Source organism: Anas acuta, chromosome 13 (assembly GCF_963932015.1).
Source record: "Anas acuta chromosome 13, bAnaAcu1.1, whole genome shotgun sequence".
NCBI lineage: Eukaryota > Metazoa > Chordata > Aves > Anseriformes > Anatidae > Anas > Anas acuta.
The window spans coordinates 16,007,999-16,032,166 of NC_088991.1; the positions used below are offsets into that span (position 1 = coordinate 16,007,999).

Here is a 24,168-nt window from a genome sequence, read left to right on the forward strand (position 1 = left end):
GCATTCCCCAATTACTGTACTTTCTTCCCACATTCAAGAGGAGATTGATCATTTAGAATTGAGCAATACTAGGAAAATAAGATATACAACTCCTTGTCAAAGCCAGAAGGTTGCCCAGGGTGGTCATTATTAACAGCAGGGGGCACCAAGCCGTTAATGATAGAGCTAGAACACTGAACACATCACTGCTCCCAGATTGGAGGGAAGAGAGACACAGGCTATAGGCACATTAATAGTGTACAGTGGCCTTCACAAATGCCATTTGCTGATCCTCAAGGGATGAAGGAAAGGTGCACCTCCACACTCCGTCCCTGTGCAAGGGGAATACACAGACCCTAGGAAGCTTTCTGGTCTGACTTCAACAGGAGGTTCAGAGAAACTGAAATGGCTTCCTTATTTTTGTCTGATTTGACAGAACACTATTAATACTCCAAAAGCAAAAAGACTAATCAAGAAACAGCATTTTTCCAGATGACATAAAAAAGCCTTTGCCAAAAAGCAAGTTATTTCAGAAGATTAAAATAGTAACTGTAAAGAAACTTAGATTAATTTTCTTCAACTCCTTCATGAAACTTTTGTTATTTGTAGCTCAAAATAAGCTTGTTTCAGACAATGAGTCATTGATGTTCATACGTAAGCTTTAAAATCAGAGCAAAATTAAGAAGTGTAGCTCCACAGCAGTTTAAGCCAATAAAATTGTTGGTTGTGAGACACAAGGACAACGGTGATACTGGGAAAGCCACCAACTGGATCACATTAGACAATTGAAAAAAAAAAAACAAAAAAACTCAGAAAGCCTATTAAAATGGTACAGTTTTCACATTAGCCAGTGCAAAGGAAGATAAAAATAAGTTCTGACATTTTCAAGAGCTACTGCTAGAATCCAAATAGTATCCACCAAGTTCCTACATCAACAGTATCAGACAAGTTCTCCTTAAAGCAGCACAGGATCAGCAGTTTATACCAGTATGCTACATGACTGGTGAGTTCTTTACATAGCACTTCGTACATTCAACTTATTTACAGATTGGTGGAGCCATTCCCAAACAACACAGGTAAAAGTACAGCAGTAGGCTTTGATAAAGTTTCCATCTGTAAACTGAATATGATTTTCTTCTGACCTTTTAAATGACTAATTTGTGCATTCCTATTTGAGCTTCAGAAAAAGCTTGGTAAAACAGTAGCTCCATTAAGGTTAGCTCACAGTATACTGAGATTGAAGCTAATTCCTGAATGACTTTTGAGATAAAACAGTAATCCTACCAGTTAACATTTTACATTAAAGTATTTGTTTCATGAAATCATGGTAAAGATTTTATAAAATTCACATGTGTGTTCATGGGTAATTTAAGCACGTACCACTCTTCAGTACTATGACAAACTATCTGTTTTGCTTACCTTCCCCTCGTAGCATTTAATACTTTCCTCATAACCCATTACAAGCACCTGGAATCATGAATTCCTGCTCCTTCTTAACAGGAACTCTCAACTGTACTGAAGTAAAATGATCTTACTAGCTTCCTCATTATTATGTACAATATAATTCCTCTCTATTCACATGCTACTTCATTTCCTACTTGCCTGTAGGACAATCAATCTTCTCAGGAAGCTGCTATAAACAGGAAAGAATACAAAAAGGAGGAGAAAGCCCCTGTTTGTATCTCAGCAGCTGTAAATTCAGTTTAAGCCACTGTTTTGACTACTGAGTTGCACTGTAGTCTACACATGCTGGTTATTACTGAACTTGAATTTCTGTTCTTCAAGCAAAAGCTAAAGTCCATTGCTACAGCAGCATTACTCATTTTCCCAAATTTTACCATTATATTAAATGCATTATCACATTTATTATTGGAGGAAAAAAAAAAAAGGCAACTTTACAATCAACTTGTTTATGAAAAGACCAAATACTGGCCAACCAAACATTTGCTCTTTTTAGGAATTGTCTTGGAAGAAAGAACAATATTCTAAGGAGCTGTTGACATGGCCACTGTAACCATAGTCCATGATTACTGGGTACAGACAAAATGAACACTGTTTGAGGGTACTTCCCACTCCTTTGGCTCACTACATCCCTTCCACTGCCAGTTCCTTTGCAAGGAACTGCTTTTGGTTGGCTGAGTTCTGTGGTATTTTGGTGGTGTGGTTTGCTTTGTTTTTAAATATTAAAAACAAATATAGATGTCCTCTCTTCTTCAAAGTCTATCAAACATAAAATTCTCAATTTTCAAGGAGCTGCCCGGTATTTGATTGGATTCTTGGTATGGGTTTTGTTAGCTTTTGCAATGTATTATGGGTCTTCTGCTTTATTGTTAAGTATGTAAATTCTCTCCCAACAGCAATGTTCTACTTTATTTTAATCCTCTCCTCAAATGGTAGCAAAGGAATCATCAAGTAGACTGTGATATTTATTTCACTGTCTATGGTACTCACAAGAGCAAGAGGTATTCCAGGAAACCAACAGCATACTCAGTTAAGAGTCTTCCCCAAACTATCTCTGCATATAGCAGTAAGGAAAGTATACAGAAACTGAGACTGTCACTTCACAGGGATAATTAGACTATATACATGTATACCTGCATGGTATACCCATATTGCCAAATGGGAAGCAAGTAAGCAGGAATAAAAAACAATATGCAAGGTTTGTGCGTAAGGACTGGAGAATTTTCTCCAATCAAACCGTTATCTCAATGACTTCAGAAGAACTCTCTCAAAGTTAACTAGTCACTGTTCATCTTAAAAAAAAAAAAAAAAAAAAAAAACACGTAACTTTAACTTGCAACAAATTATTAACCCCAGGTTAGAGGCATAGGGTTGCAGTTAAAATGGCTGCATGTCTATGAAAGGGTAAAAACAGACTAAGACTTCAGTAAAAGTGAATATAAGCCTTCTAAAGTTAAAAAAAGTCTCTCTAGGGAATGGGAGGTAAAAGGTGGTGGCTTATTCTCATTACTCTTAACTGACCAAACTCAATAGCTTTATAATAGCTTTTACTCAGTCTGACCAGCTCCACGACATACCTAAATGAAAAGATCAGCTGCTTGCACTCAGGAGAACACAGGACAGGGAAGGAAGATGCATAGTAATTTGATGCACAACAAGTGTTGCTATCTAGCAAACTAGCTTTGTGCTGACGCTACACTGAAAGTAAAAAAGCTCAATTCATAGCTTGCGTGCAAGCATCAAATTGAGATCGAGTTGGCACTTAATATATCAAGAATTGCTTTGACATGTTTTTTCCAATGTAAGCATTCCAAAACGTTTTTTGCAAAAGTGCTCCACAATAATAGTATTAAAAAAAAAAAAAAAAAGTTCCTTAAGAACTCAGAAGTCAAGTACATGTATTTTTTAAAAACAAGCCTCAGAGATACAGGGCTTAATATGGCCCCGACAGGCACAGTTGGCAGAAAAGCAAGAAACATGCAGTCAGCTCAATAAGCATTTAAACGATCCATTTACCACACCAGGAGCTTTACTGCATTCACTTGTAATGAAGTCCCAGAAGTTGATCCAATGACTATTGAAGTGATTAACCTAACAAGTGATTTCAGTCTATTTTCCCAGGAAAAAAACACTTCCAGATTTTCTTCCAAACCAAAACCAATTCACTTGCTTACTCTAGGTGCAGTAAACAGAATATGCTGATACTGACAAGCAATCCTGCCCATTACCAGTACAACAGCAAACACATGAACAGTTCTCTAATAAAGCATACCTGCCACTTTTTTTCCCCCACAGGCACACAATATATGTACAGAAAGCTGTGTGGGTATCTTAAAAGATTTTTAGAAATATTCAGACGAACTTCCCACATCTAGTATTTTAGTAAATGAAGCTTAAGAAAGCCCACTTCAAAAGCTACACTTTCTATCAAGCAAAGCATGAGATGTATCTGACACTCAACTATCTGAATTCCTGTTCTTTTTTTCATAAATACAATGGTATTCAAGAAAGACCATTAAGGTATTAATTGCCAAGACTATTAGACTTGAAATTAAAACTAAGCCCAAAATAAATACAACTCTGCAATGCTATTGTGTGTGGCTCAAAAAACTAACTGTATATGGCATCAATATATATGCTTAGCTTGACAGTTGAAGTACACTAAAAAATAGAATTTGATTATTTTCCCCGTTTATACCACTGATGACCACTGCAGTCCCAGTCTTCTTTTTTCTTCCTTAAGCAAATACTTCCCTGCTGTAATGCAACTGGAACACTGCATGTAACTAAGATTAATAACTGCCATGTTCTCATCTCCTCATGCAATCAAATGCAAACATCCAGCTCAGTTCCATTATGAAGACGCAGTTATTTTTAAAGCAACTTCAATTCTATAGCAATACAAGTATATAACAGCAGAATATGAAGAACCAAAATGTAACAGTAAAACAAAAAGAAACTGTACTGTACAAGAAATAACTATGTGTATCTAGAATCTACTGAACCTCACATTGTCTTTGTATGTGTTCCTCACAAGAGCTACACTCATCAAAAAAAAAAAAAAAACACACATCCTCGAAGGTCAATATTCTAATAACCATCATTAGCTCTTGCCACACCACTAACTGAAAGAATAATGGCTACAAAACTAAAATTTCTCCTGGCCAAAGTACGTTGCATCACAAACTATCACAAGATAACCGGCAAGCAGTTGATCATACTTAATAGTGGTAATGGATGAACTTAGATAAACTGAAGGAAAAGGAATTTTAGTAAACAACCAAAGAAGAAAATGATTAGGGAGATTTTTGACTGGATCATTCTCTTCATCCCATTTGTGCCAAACAGAATGGTCAGTTTAGCACTGAGGTGGGAACAGAGACTAGGCCATCAATGCTGTCCAAGAACAGCTGATAGTCTCATCTGAACAAATATTTTTAAGGCCACCTTTAATGTTCTACGCCTAAATAGCACAGTCTGTTCAAAGTCACAGATGCTGGTATTCAGTTCAAGAGACTTTCTGAAGAAAAAAAGCAACTGCTTCAGCATTTCACTGATTGTCACCCTTGTCCTCCATACAATTAATTAGTAGGTGACAAGCTTTACAAACTGCAATTATTACTTTTGTCCAGCAAGATCCAGTTTATTTACCTATTATAAAGTTATGCATGAAATCAGGAGGTCTACAGACACTTACTCTACTAAAACTGTAGGAAAAAGCTACTTCATTCACAAGACAGTAATGAGTTTGATACAAAGTAACGTGTAAGTTTATCCTAGTCCAAATTAGTTTTGTCTACTTGAAACTTTTAAGTTAGTACACAGACAAAGACTTTCAATTGTTAATGTTCTCTAAAAATTATCTTCTCTCCTATTATAAAGGGTTATAACGGTAAAGTTATTTCTCCAAAATGAAGTTATTAAATGATAAAAGATACTGAATTTAAAGAATGACCATGGCACGCAAGTAGTAAAGAACTATGTAAAACCATTCATTTTAGTCATTTCCTAACTTCTTGTGGTTTTAAGGTTAAACAAGTAAACTGATGAATAACCAACTGAAACTGTCAGTTGCTTCAGCAGCAACGGACATCTTTTCTTCTACTTGGCCTCTAGAATTAGGCAGGGATTAAAAGAATTAGAGCAACTTTATTAGCCACTATTGTTTACCCCTAAAGAACTGCAATTGATGTGGAAAACATGAAGTCTTCTTATAACCCATCCAACTTTTTTTAAGCCTTAACCTCTTCCTTCTACTGGGTAATCAGCAATCACATTGCTTATAGGCTATTTGCAATACAAAAACAAAAGTTTGTACTCTAACTTGGATATTGGACACCACAATACTTCAGCTCTCAGAAAGCATCACTCCTGTATGATGAAAGCATCACTCTACAGCATGATATGCACACTGTTAGTTTTCATGGTAATTCTCTTCCGTGTTGCCTCAGTGAAATCTGGTTTGTTTGCAAAGCTTCCTGTATCGTATAGAATATCTCTACAGTTTTGTCTTACAAGTAGTAGTTCAGGAAGTTTAATTACCACAAACAGATAGGCTTATCACTGTAAGTATCACTTCATTTAAACAGTGTCAATATCAAATCACATTACAAGCTAAAGCTAGTCAGCACTAAGTATGTCCTGTTCTACCATACTAGAACCAGTGCCTGATCAGTATCTTTTTCTGCAACATAAGCAAGTTTTTTTAAGACATCAATACCAGTTGCTGGAATATCCTGACTCTGATCTAAGCACACCCAGCACCTTCTAAAACATACATTTTTTAGGGGTATTTCAAGCATATACTTTAAGTGAGAATCCTCTACAGGCATTCACTGATTTTACTGAGACACTATCATCTCAAATATAATTCATTTTATTCATTTGCCAAAATCTTTGCTTAACATGATTCATAATTCATGAATTATGAGTCTTTTCTTATGTGTTCTTTCCTGTGCAAAAGAGCACATTCTCTCTCCACGGGAGAATGACACCCAACAGCCTGAGGTAAACAAGGTGGTGCTCCTACAGAGCACTGCCCAGCAGTGACCAATACTATTGACAGATCATTTCTGCCCTGCATTCCTGCCCTGACATGCGTTTCCTAGCTATGTTACTCCACCCATCTACCAAGTACACTCAGTTTACTTCTGCATTTAAGCTAATAGATAAGGCTTTTATTCCACTTTTTGACACTAGCTTGTAGCACATTAGTCAGAATCCTGGGTCCATACTTTTTGATTCATCTCAGAGCTCACACTGTTTAAAAAGACTTCAATATGAAGCATAAGTGATTTCTACTTTTAAACTAAAGTATGAGTTGCTCCTTGTAAGATGAATCATCAAAACCACGTCATCAGATCTACTTGCATTCCAATTAAATAACCTTTCTCTTACCCCTAAGGTTTTGATTTTTTTACCCCATGTTATACAAGCTGTCTCTATCAATCTACTTTTAAAGACAGCAAGATACTCACACCACAGCCCTTTTCAGAAATAAAGTTTGTAGCTAAGTGAAGCATCTATCACTGAACAACTAACGCACAAATAAGAAATTAACTTGGGGGTAAAGAAGCATGCTTTTAGCATGATACTTAGCTACTATATGCACAGATATACTTCTATTTATGCCAATACAAAACCAAGAAGATATATTATAAAACACAACTCAGACAAAAAATACTAACCATAGTAAGTTCTAGCTAGACAGCATTCAAATAGCCAGGAAACACCACATACCCTGTTATAACATCCCTTTTCAAGCACTGATTTGTACCATCACATTTGAAAGGATCTCAGGTCTCTAGTCCTAATTGTATGTTGACCCTCAAGAAGCAGGGTCAAGATAAGATTCAAACCAAGCTGCTCAAGGCTTTGTCCAGGTTTGCAGGCCATGAAAACACCCAAGGATCAATATTCCAAGTATCTCTGATCAACCAGAGCTTGATCACCCTTCAAATGATCTTTTCCCTTCAAACCTAGTCAGAATCTCTTGTTCCAGTTTATAACCACTGTTTCCTATTTTCATAGCATGAACTTCTGTAAAAAGCCTGGCTTTAAACTCCAAGAAGACTGAAGATGATTAACAACTGGAAGAGCCTTTGGGTTCAGCAAAGTTAGGAAAGCTATGTCCAATCAGATGCAACACTTTGAAGCACTTAACTGTTTCCTATGTAGCCAATAGATACTTCCAGTGTTAAGAACAACAAACAATGTCCAAGTTAAGGACTAACAAATACAAATGCCAGCAATTTCCCTGACAACCTTAGTCTGTTTCTCCTAGTACAGCAGGCATACTTTTAAACAAGCAAAACAAGCATGTTGCCAAAACCAAGCTAAGAATGTGGCTGTTCACTGTTGTCGCATGCCAGCCTATCCTCAGGGCTGGCATGAGATCACATGATTGTTTGCCAAAGCAATTTAATTTTTTCTTGCCTATTTCACTGCAAACAAAAATAATGACAAAAAAAAAAAAAAACTGGGCACTCATTCCCACCTCCAGTCCTTGTGACAGCACAAAATGATGTGGGAAAAAAATGAAATCAGAACTCTTCCACCAGCTGCAACGTGTCAAGGTGCTCAAACTAGGCTATCAAATTTTAAGAAAATACTCATTTACACACTACTAGTACAAAACTGGGAGCTAAATTCTAATTGTGCAGTTCTGTTAAATTCAACAAGTTATATTAAACTTAAACGATTTCCAAAATGACCCAAAGCATAAAAAAGAAAAATGAGTTCTAATATAGCCCATCTTCAATTATTTGTGTGTGAATATGCATCGATTTAATTATCTAACACAGAACTATTTCATAGAATTGTCTGTGTTAGAAGGAACCTTAAAGGTCACCTGGTTCCAACCCTCTGCCATGGGCAGGGACACCTCCCACCAGACCAGGTGGATAGATGATGGAAAGGCAGTGGACATGGTGAATCTTGATTTTAGTAAAGCCTTTGACACCGTCTCCCACCGCATCCTCACAGCTAAACTGAGGAAGTGTGGTCTGGACAATCAGGTAGCGAGATGGACTGTGAACTGGCTGAAGGGTTACTGGCTGAAGCCAGAAGGTTAATGGTTAATGGGACAGAGTCAAGCTGGAGTTCTGTACCTAGTGCAGTCCCTCAAGGGCTGGTACTGGGACCAGTATTGTTCAGCATATTCATCGATGACTTGGGTGAGGGAATGGAGTGCACCATCAGCAAGTTTGTAGTGGCTGACACGCCTGAAGGCTGTGCTGCCATCCAGCAGAACCTCGACAGGTTGGAGAATTAGGTGGTGACAAACTTTATGAAATATACCAAGGGTAAGTGTAGAGTCCTGCATCTGGGTAAGAACAACCCCAGACACCAGTATAAGTTGGGGACTGTCCTGCTGGAGAGCAGTGAATGGGAGGGGGACCTGGTGGTCCTGGCGGACAGGGGGATGACCATGAGCCAGCACTGTGACCTTGTGGCCCAGAAGGCCAACATCATTGTGGGGTGAATTAGAAGGGGTGTGGTTAGTAGATTGAGAGAGGTTTTACTTCCCCTCTACTCCACCCTAGTGAGACCACATCTAGAATATTGCGTCCAGTTCCGGGCCCCTCAGTTCAAGAAGGACAGAGAACTGCTTGAAAGAGTCCAGCACAAAGGCACGAGGATGATTAAGGGAGTGGAGCATCTCCCTTACAAGGAAAGGCTGAGGGAACTGTGTCTCTTTAGCTTAGAGAAGAGGAGACTGAGGGGTGACCTTATTAACATTTATAAATATGTAAAAGGTGACCGTCAGGAGGATGGGGCCAGACGCTTCTTGGTGATACCCAATGATAGTACAAGGGGCAATGGGTGCAAGCTGGAACATAGGACATTCTCCTTAAATATGAAATTAAGGTTTTTCATGGCGAATGTGACAAAGAACTTGAACAAACTGCTCAGGGGAGTTGTGGAGTCTCCTTCTCTGGAGACATTCAAAACCCGCTGGTTTGCGTTCCTGTGTGACGTGATTTAGGGATTCCTGCTGTGGCAGGGGATTGGACTAGATGACCTTTCAAGATCCCTTCCAAACCCTAAAATTCTGTGACTCTGTGCCCAAAGCCAATCCAGCCTGGCCTTGGGCACTGCCACAGATGGAGCTTAGCTGGGCAGCCTGGGACAGGGCCTCACCACCCTCATTGTGAAGTATTTCTTCCTTATATTTCATCTAACTCTCCCCTCTTTTATTTTAAAGCCATTGCTCTTTGTCCTAACACTATACCCCTGACAAAGAGCCCCTTCCCAGCTTCCCTGTAGACCCCTTCAGATACTGGAAGGATGCTATAAGGTCTCCACAAAGCCTTCTTTTCTCCAGGATGAACAACCCCAGCTCTCAGCCCATCTTCATAAGAGAGGTGCTCCAGCCCCTTGATCATCTTTGTGGCCCTCCTCTGGACTCCTTCTAATACTTCCATGTCCATCTTTAGCTGGGAGCCCCAGAGCTGAATGCAGTGCTCCAGGTGGGGTCTCATGAGAGCAGAGCGGAGGGGGACAATCCTCTCCCCTGCCCTGCCAGACATGCTGCTTTGGATGCAGCCCAGGGGATGGTTGGCTTTCTGGGCTGCAAGCGTAGATTGTTGGCTCATGTCAAGCTTCTCATCAACCAACACCCCCAGGTCCTTCTCATCAGGTCTCTCAACCCACTCTTTGCCCAGCCTGGATTAGTGCTTGGGATTGCCCCAACCCAGGTCCAGGACTTTGTGAAATTCAGCATGGCCAAATGCAGAGTTTGCACAAGCCCACCTGTCACACCTGACATGGTCCCTGCAAATGGCAGTCCTTTCCTCCAGCGTATTAAAATTTTATTTGCCCTGATTTGTAATTCAAACCATCTTTTTCATTACTAGCGCCAATTACATCTCCGAAGTCTAGTCTTACTGGCATTTTTTCTTGATTGACTGGGAGTAAATGAGGCTTTGCACCCTTTAAAAGACAAAAATGAAGAAACCTACATCATTATACTGAACCACATCAAGCACTGCTGCCTCCCTTTTACCTTCAGACGGACATGGATATGAAGCAGAGAACCTGCATCTCCTCCTAGAATCCCTTCCCCCCACTCCCCCCCCCAAAAAAAAAAAAAAAAAAAAACTTTGTCTTTCCCAGCTCCACCTTTTCTGGAGCCACAGACAAACTTTTTTTTTTTTTTAAATCATTTCCCTTAAAGCGTATATATACAAGCAGCTTTTCTAGCTAGTTTAGGTACAAAGTTTGTTTTTATTCGTACTGTATAAGGAAGTAAGAGCTTGTTCCTAGTAACACCATTAAACAAAATAAAACAGCATATTTGGTTATGTTCCCTTAAGACAGTCACCTTTAATACAGAGTTCAAGTTATTTAATGTTTTTTATGACATCCTTTTAAATTATCACCACTTTCAGTATATTTTAATGCATTACACATTATGGATTTAGTATCTTCCCTCCACGCATTCCAATTGAGTTTTCAACAAGAAAAAAAAAAAGAGGGGTTTCCAGGCGAATCAGCCCAAGGTTCTTCCGTACTATACTTGAGAAGAGGACTGCAAGGTGGGAGCACACAGGTATTAACTAAGTTTTACTATTACCTGTGAAAAGCCATGCAAGATTATACAATGAAGTTTGTAACTAGGACTTTATTCACTATGAAGAGTCCAGTAAGCATTAAGCATCCACTACATCGCTTTTCTGGAAATCCAATCAGAAGGCTAAGGTGAAATACGTTACTTCGATATAAACCCAAATAAACGTGAGTACAGAAATTAACGATACAAAGTAAACACTAATGCAGTAACCATTTCTGCTGCTCCCACATTTATAACTTGCGATATACTGCAGGGCTGTTGGCTGTGAAATGCACCTGTGTTTCAGGTTATCAGGTAGAATCCATAGCCCTAAAGAGGATTTGTGCACTCAAAAGCTGGCCTCTACCGATTACAAAAAAAAAAAAAAAAAAAAAAAAAGGAAATGGAGAATTTCCAAAAATTTTCTTGCCCGCGCACCACCGCCCCCAAAAAGCGCTACAAAACCGCATTAATTCCGTAGTTCCCTCGGGAAGCACGCGGCTGGCATCAGCACCGCCGACGCGCTGGGTGCTCCCGCAGCCTCTCTCCGCCCGGGCGGCCCCAGCTGCGCCCGGCCCCGGCCCCGCCAGGCCCGCAGCGCGCCCCCTTCCAGCTGTCACCAGTCCCTACGGCAGCGCCCCAGACCTCGCGGGCTGTTTTATTGTTATTATTGTTGTTATTGTTATCTCTAAGCCTGCCGTTCCCACGGCCCCGGCCGCCCGCCGGGCCCCACGTCCTCCCACCGGGAAGCCGCAGGGCGGCGGCCGGCCGCCTCCCCCGCCCGCCTTCCTCGTTCCCCCCGCCGCCCCTCACCAGCTTGGGCTTGTTCCGGCTCTCCTCCTCCGCGGCGCGCCCGCCCCGCTTCGGGTTCATCCTGCCGGAGCCCAAGGGCTCCTCGCCGCCGCCGCCAGCGCCCGGGGCCCCTTGGCCCTCCATCCTCCCGCCGACTCGGCGCTAACCACCCTTCTTCCGTAGCCGGGGCCGCGTCCTCAAGGCCCCATGGGGCCGCCGCTCGCGCGGTCGGGCGTTTCCTCGTCCCCTCCCCGGCGCAGCCGGAGCAGTTCCTGGAGCCGCTGCCCCGCCGCCGCCTCCGGCCGCCGAACGCCTCCCTCGGCGCAGGCGCGCGCGCAGCGGGCCGCCCTTGTTGCGCATGAGTCGGGGCGCAGCGCATGCTCTGGCAGCGCGGGCGGGAGGGCGCTGGGGTGTGGTGGCGGCGCCCGGCCAGGAAATGGCGGAGCGAGGGGGTGCGGGACGGCGCTGGGAAGGTGAAACCAAGCTGGTTGGTGCCGTGCTGGGGTTGTGCGGAGCGCTCCTAGCTCAGCCCTGCCTCAGACGGGTTGTTGGGAGAAGGAGAGGCCGAGTCCGCTGCCTGGCACGACGAGGAGAGCTGGGGTGGCTGGAGCCCGCTGTGGTAGCAGGGGCTCCTGAGAACGTGGGGCGGCTGGCGATAACTGGGGCAGGAGAGATTCGCCCGTAAACCCCGGCCTCGGCGGCCTCTGCTTCACGCAGCAGCGCTGGGCCCCATGCACAACCACTGACACTTCCCACGCAGGGTTTTTCACGAAGTGATTGTGGCTTCAGCATGTTTCCCTGTGTCTTATTTTAGAAACACACTATGCACAGCAGTTAACTGTGCTGCTGTGACAAATTCAGTTATCAGAAATGAGAGACTTTCTTTTCTCTTAAACTTTGAGAACCCCAGCCTCCCCTTTTTGAGGCTTGTACACATGTTCATGTTTGACAACATCAAAAGAAGCTACTTGAAGTCTTTCCTTACAGTAGAGATTCCCTTGGGCTGGGCCACATGGTTGTCCCTGTATTATCAGAAGTATTATTAAAACAACAAAAAAAAGTTATGTTGGCATAACAATGTATGTTTGTTAAAGTATACCAGGAAAACAAACAAAATGTGGTGGTGTGATGGGACAAGGACAACCCACAAATCTTTGGAGTCCATATCTAGATAAAAACCTGTTACTTCACTGACCTCTAACAAAAGCGTGCCAATTCATGTAATTAAAGCATGCCTGATTCATGAGATTCATGTAGCAGTCTTGCATTTCTTTAGACTCCCCAAGAATAGCTTCAGTACCAGATGAAATAATAATAAAAAAATACAACAGTGGAAGCCTGGAGACAAAATCTGACAATGCCATCTTTCAAATAAAATCCCTGGTCTAAAACTTGTAGGACTCTTAAAATCTGAGTAAAATCTTTGTGGAAGTTTAAAGGCCTTAGACTTAGCCAGCTCAGTGAAGGTACTCAAATCCAAACTTCCCTTGGGCATGTGACTTCTTAGTACACATTCTCTTCTGATCTTATTTTTCTTATTTTCATAGCACGTATTTGGACACAGCTTATGCTACCTTAACTACACGGAATTTCCAAACTAATCAAGTAATCATGAATTTAAGCACTTGTTTCTCATGACAAACAGTAAGTTATTTCAAGCATCATCAGTGTAACATCATTCTACAGCAACAGTTTAACAACAATTTTGCAAGTTTGGGTTAAAAAAAAAAAAAATCGTATCTGTTTTCCTCAGTAAGCTCTAATGCCCATTTGGCTTTGTTTTTGTGCTATCTTAATTGTCTGTATTAAGCAGCAACCATAAGTAGAGGAGAAAGGTAGTCTTTGTAGAGTCAGAGCAAACAATTTCTAATTGCCTGATGTTTCTGCACACAAATTTAGGAGTTTGAATTAAAACTTCGCAGCACTATTTGTTCAGCATAACTAAAATATTCAAGAACATTGTTTTACACAAATAGTCTGAGTTTTCCACAAAGCTAACTGCTTTAGTCAAGTCTTCTCCAGTGGAACTTACATCGGACTAAGCTCTAAGATAAAAAAGCAGCAGGCAAAACATTACAAAAAATACTTCACAGGATTAGCAAAAACAAGTATACATGGCAGAGCTCAAAAGATCAACCAATTGTACATTTAAGCTTGGAGTTAATTTAATTTTAGGTGGAGTAAAACAGATTACATACGTGATCTTTTTAAACAAAAGAAGAGAAAATGCACTGAATTCAGGTTTAGGGACTATGCATATTAAATTGAAAATAAACCCCAAAATATTTACTACTTCAAGGGCTGTTAGGCAGTAGTAGCTGTACCGTGACTAAGTGGAGAAAAGATGTGCAGCCATCAGGCTGCTACTCCACAAGTAGTCATACTTCCTCTTCCTACTGCCATTTGCTGCTCTCCTGGAATAAATGTCTGGTTAGTTAGCATAACTATTTTTTTTCTCTTTCATCTCCAACTTACAAATATTTAGCAAATCTCCCCATAGCGTGCTCAGCTCAGGTCATTGAGTTGTACTTACACTGCTACAGGATTTTCTTTTGAATAGATTTTTATAAATCAAGCACTGCTGGGATGACTTCAGTCTCCTCAGCACAAGTTAAAGCCAACCATATTCTTTTTGACAATATTTTTAGTTATACTCCAGAATTTCAGTATTCCTATTATTTTTTCTTGTTTCAAGGACCAAGAAACAAATATTCAGTATATATAAATTAACAACTTACAAGCATGTAAACTCTGCAAGCAATTTTAAGCAAAAGGAGTGAGGTGATAAAATGCAATGATCCCAGTTAGGAAAATATAAATGGGAAAGCCCCTCTGCAAGAAAATATATAGAACAAACAAAACAACAATATGTAATAACAGCAAACAGAAAACCACAACTGTGCTTAAGGCAACCAGACGAACCTCAGATCATTTTGGCAGTTGGTTTGCAATACAGTGTTTTGGCCCATCTCCGAGAGCAACATAGTATGGCCTGAGGGTGGAAACTAGTAGTTGTACAAATTGTTATTAACTTCACTTCATCTCTGAAGAAAAATTAGTTATACATTTATTAAAAATCGTTTTGCAATATTAAAAATATGTAGCTACAGAAGGTCACTGCTATGTGGGTGGTAACATTTCTTTGTGGTTTCTCATGTAATCTCAGCCACTTAACAACAGCTACATGACAGAAAATGACATCTATATAAAACAAACAAACAAAAAAAAAAAGATTGTCTTACAGCAAAATGATCATTGACTGATAAACATGAGATATTTTGAGCCTCCAACATGGTATTTTATATATGAATTTAAACAAAGCTTTTTGAAGATGACTGTTGGATCCAGCAATGTAAGAACTTAACATTCTTAACACTCTCCCTTTAGACATATGAAAAAATACAGCTGCACAAGTTTACAGAAGCCACATACTGCAAAAATATCTGAAAAAATAAAGGGTTCTGAGTTTATGAGTTATAAATTCAAAGACAGGATTTCCATTTACCAGTGATGACACAGGCTTCTGCTTAAAATAGCCATTCTAAAATAGCTGCAGTCAACTGATCACCAAACAAGCTATTTAAGTTTTAGTCCTTGAAAAAATGTTCTATTCTACAGTGTTGTAGTCTTGAAGAAATAAGTTAACAAGCTTGAAACCTATGTCGTAACTGTAGAGGGTGGCAGAAGTTGGAATGGAGAAAGGGAAAAAAAAAAAAAGGAATTGTTCTGCATATAACCACAAGAGAACACAAACTGTATTTAACTTAACCACAAACAGGAAACATGCTTCTAAGTCACCCACTAGTATGTATTTAAGCTTTTCATCCAAAATCCATATATCATTAGCACAAACACTGTACATCGCAAGATATACCACAATCTTTCAACTACTCATATACAACTGTAGACTTTTTTTCAATGTATTGTTTCCTCTCCTGATCTCCATCATCACAGCAGTCAGTTTTCACTTTCCTGTCCCTGTTAAACGGATTGCAAAGTGATCTGTGTTAAAATTTAGCTTATTTAAAAATGACTTTAACCTCACTCAACAATCCTTGATTTTGCCTATCATAAGGTCTCAGAAATACCTAGCTTTTCTTTTGTATCAGTGCAGGTAAAAGTGCACGTAAATTCCCAATATTATTCAGCTGTTCCTTCCAGGAATTCAAGACCCTTTCTAATCTGGCTCAGTTGCGTAATCTAGGCTCTGCCTGCTGACAAAATTGCTAAATTGTGAGGAACAGTGGAACAGCTGTGTGAGACTATAAAAGAGAGCCAGAGAAGGGGAAAAAAAAAAAAAAAAGAACAGAATTGCAGCTTGAGATTGGGTTGATTCTAGTTTCAGGATTAAAAAAAAAAACAAAAATGCTAACATGGAAGTACTTAAAATCCCCACTGAAAACACTAGGGACTTAATGGAATGTAGTTACATAGTGGTAGTAAGGTTGTGTTGTTGCAAACAATGAAAGTAGTACTTCATCTCCTTTACTTCTGCTTTTTTATTCTCCAAGGATTTTTTCTGAGTGTTTTACAAGCATAGTGGCTGTACTAATCTTCTCATGGTAACTTGTTAACTTCAAGCTATTTTATTACATGTGTTAACCTCGACATTATTTTATTACATTTCGAAGTTGCATTTGTATTCTGTTCAACCCATCTCTTGGTTTGTGGTGGGAAACGTAACAAAGTGACTGAGGCAGTGACGTACAATGTATTTTAATAGAGCTATCAGCTTGTATTATTTAAGTACAGAAAGCAATGTGTACTGGATGTGTTTCCATAGAAAGTGTCAGGATGTGATGTTTTTCATTTCATGACAGCAAAAAAGCTTTTCTGGATTTCATTGCTTTTAGAGAAACCAGTTGATACATTGATAAATGTTTTTGTTTATTTCTGGTCCTTTTTGAGTCTTAGTGATACTTGAAACTGATATTTGTAGGCCATTCTGTGAGTTTACACCTTCTAAGTGGCGTTGCTGTTCTGATTAGCTGTATATTCCTATTTAACAAACCTAATGTAGATGTAAAAAGCTTAATTTTCTTAAAAGCTCGTAAGTAATTGATAAAGCAATTTTGTTAGTATGATTCAAATCTTCATTTTAATCCTTTGTGTTTTAACAGTCTAATCTTAGTATAAGTTTATTAGTCATGGTTAGCCAATTAAATTAATTCCTGAAATTACTTCTTGAAAACAAATCAGCACTTTAACAAAACTAATTGTTTTTCTTCATTTCTAGTAAATGAATGCATGTCACAAGACAGTATCTACAGGTAAGAATCTGTACTTCTAACTTATTGAGTAGTAGTTGCTACTAGTAGCAGTATATTGAGATGAACTGCAGTGTTAGTTTGTAAGTGTAGGAAAAATAGTAAAAGAGTTCATGTAGTGAACTCAGATTCTGTCCTGAAACAATCTAACTGCTACATCCTTCTAATCGAAGGAAGGTGCCATTATCTGAACCTACAAAAAAACAGTCTTTCTTTCAGAGGAATGATGGCAAAAGTATTGATAGTTTTCCAGTCTCTCTTAACAGTGTAATTTAATGATGATATTTTCTTGTTGGACATTGACTGACATTCAGGCAGGCTTGAGTGGGTGTGACAGTTCATACCCTGAAAGGGGATTCCCATTGTTTATACGTTAGGAATAGCAGTCTTTAACTTCTGCATAGACAGGTATTGCAAATTCCTTGTTTCTCTGGATTGTATAAAGCATCATGTTTCCTGCTTGTTTTTCTAGCAATATGCAAGTATATTTATTTGTATCTAGTACCTGGTTAAATGAGCACTGACTGTGAGCTTGTTCCAACAGGCTAAGGCAGGTTAAGAATTTGATGTATCAAAGTTACCCAACATCACCTTTGTCTTACTGAAAAAGCCGTGAGTCAGTATATTACAAATAGCAATGACATCATGTTGCTTAAACTCTGAACTGATTAGTCGGAGTTCATGTGATCCTCAGTATTAAGGCACACCTAAAGAAGCTAACATAGTGGAGCATGCTGTAGGAACTTTGAAAACACTGCCTTTGCAGTACATCTTACAGCGCTTGCTTTTTCCTGTTATCCTTTTAGGAAAGGTCTTTGTGGTTGCCTTTATGACAGAAAAACAATTCTGTAAAAACTAGGCTTCAGAACATAGTACTTGTGTTTTGCTGTGTATTTCTTGTGTGATGAGTCACTAAATCAGTTAATGTAGTCATATAGTCACTTGTTTATGGTTGAACAGGCTCAAGTTAAAAATACTTTAATTATATGAATGCTTAGATAAGGGGAATGACAACTGGGAACAACTCCCAGGTTTCTTTAAAAACTGAGACATTATTTTAAATTTTATAATACATCTTTTTTGAGACTCAGGTGCTATGTCAGTTATGTCATGCTCCCTGAAATCATCAACAGTAACTTCCATAGTCTTCAATAGTATTCTATTTGTTGTCATAGGAGAGCTAATCAACTAAACATTCTTCAGCTGCTAAATACAGCCAACAAGCTGCTTATGAGTCAAGACTCTGGAAGATAATTCTGTTGCATATAGGTACAAACTTCATTGGCTAGCTGTCATGTTCCCTGTGTGAACAAATACCTACAACTTTGGCCTTTCGTTTTGGCATTCTAGGTTAACATTCTGGTGAGCCATGTTTTCAGTAGTTTGTAGTAAGCTTATACTTGTTAAGGACTGCAATTGTCATACAATCATTCTAGAGTATAATGCACAGTCAGCTTGGAAATTTACACTGCTATATCCGTGGCTACTTACTAATTAGCCTTTCAAACGTTCATGAATCTAATTTCCATACAGAGCAGCAGTTCAGGGCAAGTTACTAGATAAACACAGTGATTATCTGAAACCAGAGCTACATAATTTTATAGCAGTTTTGAAAATCTTTGCATTTTGTTGCACTTCTTTTAGGGGGGAACGCTGCATTGTACAATCATACTTTTACTTTAAGGGACGTGAGATATGAGTGCTACTTAGCCTCTTTATAGAGACTCTGAAATTAATTTCTGCCAATTACAGTAGTTATGGAAAAATGAACTTTTTTCTTTTGTCATTTATTTCTGTATCTCCTGCTATAGAATCTGTTAATCTTTAAAAATAATAAAATAAAATAGAAAAGGTGCTCATTGTCAACTGCTTGGTAGAATTCCTTAAATTTAATACTGACTTTGAAAGATAAGTGATCACTCAAGTATGTCCAATGCTCACACTTACTTCTGTGTAAATTTTATGTATAAAATAAGTTATCATAATAAGAAGCTTGCTATCATATTAGATTAGTGGATCAAGAGTACTCTACAGCTAAGCAGCTGCACACTTAATTGAGATAAAGGAAACCATCATTGTTTATTTGGAGCTTTGGAGCATGTTATAACGCTGTTTTTCCTGTATAGTAATGCATAGTCAGTAGCCATGAACAAACTAACAGCCTGATGGATATCAAGTGAGGAAAAAAATTAGTTATATTGGCAACCTGTTTGAGAGCTGTTTTTATCTTAGAGTTTACATTTGTCTGAGATGTACTGACCTGCTTCTTTCAAGAGCTATTAAAATTTCTCCAGTGTGAAGTGAAACTTACCTCACTTCAGAAATACATCTGTGCTGACTCATCAGTGGGGCAGAACTGTTCCATCCTTTAGATCTGTTTGTTATAACATATGCTGAGTTCTTAGCAGCTGCATAGCTTTCCAAACTGTGATGGAAGATGAGAGAAGGAACAGTAGGAGAATAGGAGAACCTAATCTCTGAAGGTTTAGGGATCTTTTGAATGCGGGCTTCCCATAGCTCCCTTGCTTAGAAAAAGTTGATGTTCTTTGGCAATCCCTGGCTGCAGTTCTGTTTTCTAGCTCTCAGCTTCTCCTGGTTTTGGCTGCTCCTGGCATTGCCCATTTAGTCAAGGAATTCACTGTATTGTGCCTTTAATGAAGCCAGTTTTCTTGTGAAATGACAGCACCATTATGCGGTTTTCATGCAACTGGCACACCAAATGCATTCAACTAGTGTCACAGTAAAAGAACATCATTATAAGGGGAGACCAGGGAGGTAGTGCCTTTTTTTTTTTTTTTTGGGGGGGGGGGGAGGGGGAGGGGAATCAAAACTTAAATGTCAAATGTCACAAGCACATGCTGGACCTATGTGAATAATAAAGGACAAGTATTTATAAAAAGAAAGTATATGGACTTTACATACTTTTTTTCTGGGGTTTTGTGTGTGCTTTTTTGTGTATTTTTACTTCTAGCTAAATACGTCAGAATGTAAAAAGAAGTGCTTTCTTAGTAGATAAACTTAACATTATGAAAAAATGTAACAAGTTTACCACACAGCCTGCAGAAAACAGGAAACAGCTTTTTGTCATACTTCCTTTTTTGAAGGAATGCTTCATCATGACACCACTGAATATTAAACATTAATTTGTCAGCTGTGGCCAATGACCAGTTTTGCACACTGAAGTAAATGGGTACAGGCAAAGTGGTTTCAGCTGCTAGAATGGCAAATGTTTTTTTCCGCAATCAGAAAAATTAAGTTATTCGGTTCATCTTTGTGCATCTACAGGAACTAAAAGGAAACTTTCAGTAGTGCCAGTGATCTCTGTACAAATATAAGAATTGCTGTTTACTGGATCTTCAGGTAATGACACCTTATAAGAAAAGGTTAAGTGCTCTGTTTACTTCAGGATCACTGACTGTTGTGTTTTTAATAACACAGCTAAAACAGCAAAATAAATGTCACTGAGCATCAGCTTTATTTTAAAACATTAAAGTGACTGCTTTGTAGAAATGCTCTACTTAAAACACTGTATTTCAGTTGTCTGACAAGTATAAGTTCACGGAATGCTTCTGTTAGAAGAAACACAGGTTTCTGCAGTCAGTTAACAAACTTTGTGCCATGCCTACATTTCAGTTTGAAATGTGTTAGATACTGAATACCAGTGGTTGAGAGCCTCTGACTCTGTGATGTACGCGTTCACTTACCCACTACGCATGGTAAGACACTGTGATTTAAAAGGCAATTTCAGATTTCTATCTGATCTGATTTGTGCATCTTTGAAGTAAAGGGTATTGTTTTAACTTGTATTTGGCAGCAGCGGTATAGCAATTGTTAAAAATAACAGGTTTGCTTTGCGAGTCTTGCATGTAACTACAAATGAGTAGAGTGAAAAGGAGGTACTGTCAGTACCCTTCAAACACTGAGTGATGACTAGTATGTCAATTAAAACATGAGTGAATGCAGCTAATCATGTCCTGTTTTATATTTCTGACGCTGAAACACAGACAAGTCTGACGCATCATAAACACTCCAGAAAAGCTATTAAAGGAAGCTGCATTAGACCTGTTTGTGTGTGGAATTCCTAAAGAACTTGTTTGGTGGGAGTGAGGGAGAATGCACAGCTTCCAAAAGAGATTTTGAAGGCATAAGCATAATGGTATTTATTTTAAAAAAAAAAAAAAGACTCTAAAAACACAACATTCAACAAATGGAAAACATTTATTAGAAAACAAAATGTACATGTATTTTTTTTCTACTTTTCTGAATGCTCTTCTTAATTTAATTAATTTTCACATTAAGACTGAACAAATACTTTTCTCTGCTTTGAAAACAAATGTGCATACATGCTTCATTCTGCATTGGCTCTTCACAGATAAGGCTTTTACTTCCCAGACTTCATTAAGCAGTCAGTTGAGCAAGCTAAATGTGTTCCAAGTAGTAATGGATACTTACTCCATGTAAGTACAACAAGATTATGAGATACTGAAATGCTGAGTACTTAACTGGCACGGTATCATTTATATTACAAATAAATCTATCAGGTAAATAATTCACATGTTTAAAATAGCAACATATCTCCTAGCTCTTAATAGTGTAGTTCTGGGTCACTAGATGTGTTTTTTTTTGTTGTTGTTATTTTCTACTTCAAGCCTTGTATCTTCAGTTCTATCTCTGAGATGATCTTAGCCTTTTCAGAAAATAAATGCCTCCTGTAAGTTGATTTGTTTTTTTTAAGCCACAATAGAAAAGAAAAGCTTTCATCAGAATATTTGTGAAATACAAGTACATTATTTTAAGCTAGTTTACACACATTAAGTGTTTGTTTTGTAACATTCTAGGTTGTTATGCTTAGATAATTTTGCTAACCTTGCCTTGTTTTCTTCAAGTTCAGACTGCAGTTGTTCAAATATAAGCAAGCTTAGATTTAAATAAGTCTTGCTTTGAGAACTTTAATGTCACTAAAATTACAACAAAACAAAGGAAATAAAAGGAAAAGTAACTTTATGAGTAGCAGAATTCATGAAGTCTGGCTTTGTTAAATTTGCAATTCACATTGTAATATCCAACGTATAAACTTTGCAACTTTGTCAGGTTTTAAAGGCTTTTGAAACTTTTGAAAGGTATAAACTTTGAGGCATAAAGGACAAATCTATTCTATTGCTTTTTCCTTGCAAGTACAATTTACCATGGCTTTTTTCACTATCTTGCTGACTATTTTCAAAGACACTGTAAAAGTTGTCTTCTAAGATTTTCTTTAAATTGGAATGAGAATTTAAAATAAAAGGAAGAAGAACACAATTTCTTTCTTTGTAACACTAGTAGTTCAAAAACTTAGGTAAGGAAGTTCTTCCTGATAGTAATCCAACGAGTTCTGGTCTGGCAGAATCAGCAAAATGTTTGTACCATAAATTGGATAGGGTTTCTACTGTCTTATGTTATTTGCTTATAATGGTGTTTTCTAAATAATTGAGGATAACTTGTGTTTTTTAAGAAAACAAAAAAAAAAACACTTAATAAGCAGTGATAACACTAATACATATCACAACGAATAATATTGAAGATGATCTGACCTTCATTAGTGTTCATGTTACTATCTGAAGCACATTCTCACTTATTTTTCTCATAGTGATCCAAGAACTTTCTCTGGATTTAATATTGTTGAATGTACTGAGTCAACAATAAGAATGCATTTATTTATTTTGCCCTCACTTTTAATTAGGTTGGATATACAATCCCAATATGACTTGGGTACTTTATCATAATGAAAGATATGTAATAATGTCCTGAAATACAGAGCCAGAAATACACATGAGAAATGAATCAACTCACCTGTGTTTTGTAATTCATGGACAGTGAGGGCGATTCATAGTATGTGAAGACAGAATGGATCACCTTGGAGTTTACCCTAAGTACATCAATGAGGCCTTGAGATACTGTCCCAGTCAGTGCATTAGCTTGTTTTTAAAAGAGGATAAGAGAAATCAACTGCATGGGGTCAGTGTGGGAGGGGGAGAATAGAACAGAGGGGGTAGGTGACACATTCCATTTAAAAAATAATTGTTCTATAATCAAATAATGAAAATAAAGAATATATTTCCAAGTCAATCTTTTTGCTGGTGAGGTTATTTTTTTTTTTTAATTTAAAGCTTAATTTTTGATTGACTTTATACTTGAAAAGCCAAATTCAAACCCTTGGAGGAAGACCTTGTATACCAGTAAACAAATTTTGTTTTCTAAAAGCAGCGCATGCATACATGCATGTTCATGTGAATCACCTTTCATTTTCCCTTCCATTTCCCTTTAAGTTTTCTTTGATCTAATAAGTGTACTTCTGTGTATATCTTGGACTTGTATGTTGTTGTGGCTATTACAGTAAGAAAAATTAATACCTGAAAATGAAAATTGCTGCACTAGATGAATCCCTGCACCATATTGACTAGATAATTTTTCTTTAAAATAATTAGTTTTCATAGTGATAAATATATTGGCTATTACAACTGAAATAATAAAGGTATTTCTTCTGCAATCACTGAATATAAATCTTCTCTGGACTGTGTCTAGTTCTTGCTAACTGTTAAGGCTCAGTTAGGACATTGTAATACTTTTGAAAGAAAACAAGCTTTATTATTTCACAACTTCACTTTTAATCTCTGGTATTTTTCTTGATTTCCAATTTTGAATTGGTATCAATAAGCTCAAGTGTTTTTGATATCTAAGTCTGAGTGAAGCATGTTGAATTGCTTTCCCTGAGTGTTCTTTGAATACTCTCTCTATAGTTGCATCTTCCAAGATCAGGTCTCTCATATTATTTAACTTTCATAGTCATTTTGAAACAATGAAGTTGTGCCTATTTGCTGCTTCTGGTGCCCAGAACGTGAGGCTCTAGAATACAACAAAGGATGTGCAAATACTATAACCGTCTTACTTTGTGTAAGTAGTCACATGATTAAAAAAAAAAAACAAACACACATTTGCTTATTCAAAAACAAGTTACACAGATGAGAACGTCTGCATACTGAAGCATGGTTGACAAGGGCAAGGGTTCATTTGTGGTATCTTTTCTACTGCACCCCAAAATAACATTGTCTATCTATTGCCTATTTGAGTAAGGTAGGT

General features: G+C 38.3%; 1 protein-coding gene and 1 long non-coding RNA gene across 18 annotated transcripts in view; one reads left to right on the plus strand and one right to left on the minus strand.

The window, feature by feature from the left end:
- Positions 1-12,123, minus strand: part of DIAPH2 (diaphanous related formin 2) — a 252,477-nt gene extending 240,354 nt beyond the window's left edge. For 9 of the 17 annotated variants that reach the window (XR_011101176.1, XR_011101178.1, XR_011101177.1 and 6 more), the window contains exon 1: positions 11,807-12,122. Coding sequence is in view for 7 of the 17 variants with exons in the window: in XM_068697351.1 (XP_068553452.1) it covers positions 11,807-11,929 (123 nt within the window). In the remaining 10 variants the exon portion in view is untranslated. Of the gene's footprint in view, positions 1-11,806 lie in introns of all 17 variants that reach the window. The other 8 variants (XM_068697348.1, XM_068697345.1, XM_068697346.1 and 5 more) reach the window with 4 other exon arrangements.
- A 3,944-nt stretch (positions 12,124-16,067) lies between these two features.
- Positions 16,068-24,168, plus strand: part of LOC137863717 (uncharacterized) — a 29,576-nt gene continuing 21,475 nt past the window's right edge. The window contains exons 1-2 of the long non-coding RNA XR_011101070.1: positions 16,068-16,347; positions 17,022-17,055. This is a non-coding gene — a long non-coding RNA (uncharacterized lncRNA). The remainder of the gene's footprint in view (positions 16,348-17,021; positions 17,056-24,168) is intronic.